We start from the raw sequence: 1,880 nt of genomic DNA, 5'->3' as shown, positions 1-1,880 counted from the left end.
GTGATTCCTAAATGAGTGACTTTGTTAGTCCATGCAGCAACAAATCTCTCTTTATAAGATGTTAACCATGTTTCATTCACATATTTAACAAATACAGGAATATCAGCACAAACACTTTCAAAGTGTTGAAGTGTATATTAAACTCTTTTTTGTATTTGAATACACTATGTTGTTCCATAGATCTATGATATGTTCTTATAGTTCTGATTTCACGTACTCTTTACATTTCATGCTCACGATTTTTGAAATATGGAACGAACCCAATAAATTAGTTGCATTCCATGGCATTCATCAATGCAAGTTCTCGGTCCGTCACCACAACCTTCGGTAGAAATTTCTCTGAAGTGAACAATTCTTTAAGCTTCTCAAGTGCCCATGTGAAATTCTCCTCCCTTTCATATTCCAAATAGGCATAGGCAACTGAAAACGTTAATTTTGTTGACGTAATACCAATAATCTCAAGGAGTGGTATCTGGTACCTGCATGATTGAAATGCACATAAGCAATCAGCTCACTAAACACCCACAACAAATTTTATAATGTGAAAAATAGAGTCACTTACCTATTTGTCTTGTACGTACAATCAAATATTAAAAAAAAAAACATATGTAACAACTTCACAGAATCAGGATGTGTCCAGAAGATATCAGCTACAATATTCGAGTTGTCCCTTTTTCTAATCCAACTCATGTATTTATCTTTGTGAATAAGGCTCAATAACATTTGCATTTCTTCCAATATACCTCTCTTGCCTACTTTGTATGTTGATCTAGCTTTATACACTTGGGTAATACTCGTGAGGTTTTCTGGATCTTTGTCTTTCAAAGAATAAATTATGTACCTAGGAGCCCTATTGTACTTCATCGTGTCATTCACAAACTTTCTTTCATGATCTTTTAGACGACCCAATATATTGTGGCCTTCCAGATCATTTTCTACTCTATGATTGTGCATCTCGCATCTAACCATCACCTTCCAACCGGAACCACTTGGAATAGATCTCAGCCTAAACGGACGTTTAACCTTCATACTGTAAATGCCATCAGAGAAATTAGTGGCTTTTGATGCATTTTTTCTTTTATAAGTTCCTCCTCTTTCACAACCCATAATTATTCTATCCTTCCTCCCTCGTATTCCATTAGAAGAATTAGAACGAACAGTAACAACAGTGATACCATGTTCTTTACCAATAGATAGTGCCAATGCTAAAACTTCTGACCGAGAGTTAAAAATCTGTAAATTACAGCACATGATTATTAAACGTATCAATCAATTACATAAATGATGGAAAACAATTAAAGTTATATTATTTCAGTTTAAAACATACCGTATATGTGGTGAAGAACTCCATATAATCTGTTCACGAGTCCATAGAAGATGATGTCGGTGTTGGACCACACAGATATAAAACGTGATCTGCAAACATACCGGAAAATTTAACTTACTGGGAAATTTCCGATAGTATGAATCTTATTGGAAATTCTGGAAATTTCCGGTATTCCTCAAATATTTTTGAAATCGCCCCAGAAATTATGAAAAATCCGGTAAATCACCCTAGAAATTATGAAATTTCCAGTAATTCGCTACCAGAAACTTCCCAAACTCAAACAATTTCTGATATAAGCGTTCTGCCTGCTATCGAAAATTTTGTTTTGCTTACCCGAAATTTCTATTTCCACCCCTACACCAATAGTAAAAAAATTGACAAAAGTAAATAGTATCGGGGGTATTTTCGAAATAAATGAAATTAGAGGATGCCAAGTTAAATCCTCGATAATACATTCCCCATTTTTAATCGAGAAGGGATGTATAACATTTGGTGTTGGTGTTGTCGTTTATTCTCTATGTATATTATTTTCCTAACATTTGGAAGAGTTAAA

The 1,880-nt window shown here is 34.1% G+C and overlaps 1 protein-coding gene across 1 annotated transcript; it reads right to left on the bottom strand.

Annotated features, from left to right (window-relative positions):
* Window positions 1-268: 268 nt before the first annotated feature.
* LOC131659092 (uncharacterized) lies at window positions 269-1,351 on the bottom strand. Its single transcript, XM_058928331.1, has 3 exons — window positions 1,328-1,351; window positions 563-1,233; window positions 269-479 (listed from the first exon to the last, which is right to left on the bottom strand). The coding sequence occupies exons 1-3, from the start codon at window positions 1,349-1,351 to the stop codon at window positions 269-271; spliced, it is 906 nt and encodes a 301-aa protein (XP_058784314.1).
* Window positions 1,352-1,880: the final 529 nt, after the last annotated feature.

Source organism: Vicia villosa, linkage group LG3 (genome assembly GCF_029867415.1).
Source record: "Vicia villosa cultivar HV-30 ecotype Madison, WI linkage group LG3, Vvil1.0, whole genome shotgun sequence".
In the NCBI taxonomy this organism is placed as follows: domain Eukaryota; kingdom Viridiplantae; phylum Streptophyta; class Magnoliopsida; order Fabales; family Fabaceae; genus Vicia; species Vicia villosa.
This window is presented reverse-complemented; position numbering and strand designations above follow the sequence as displayed.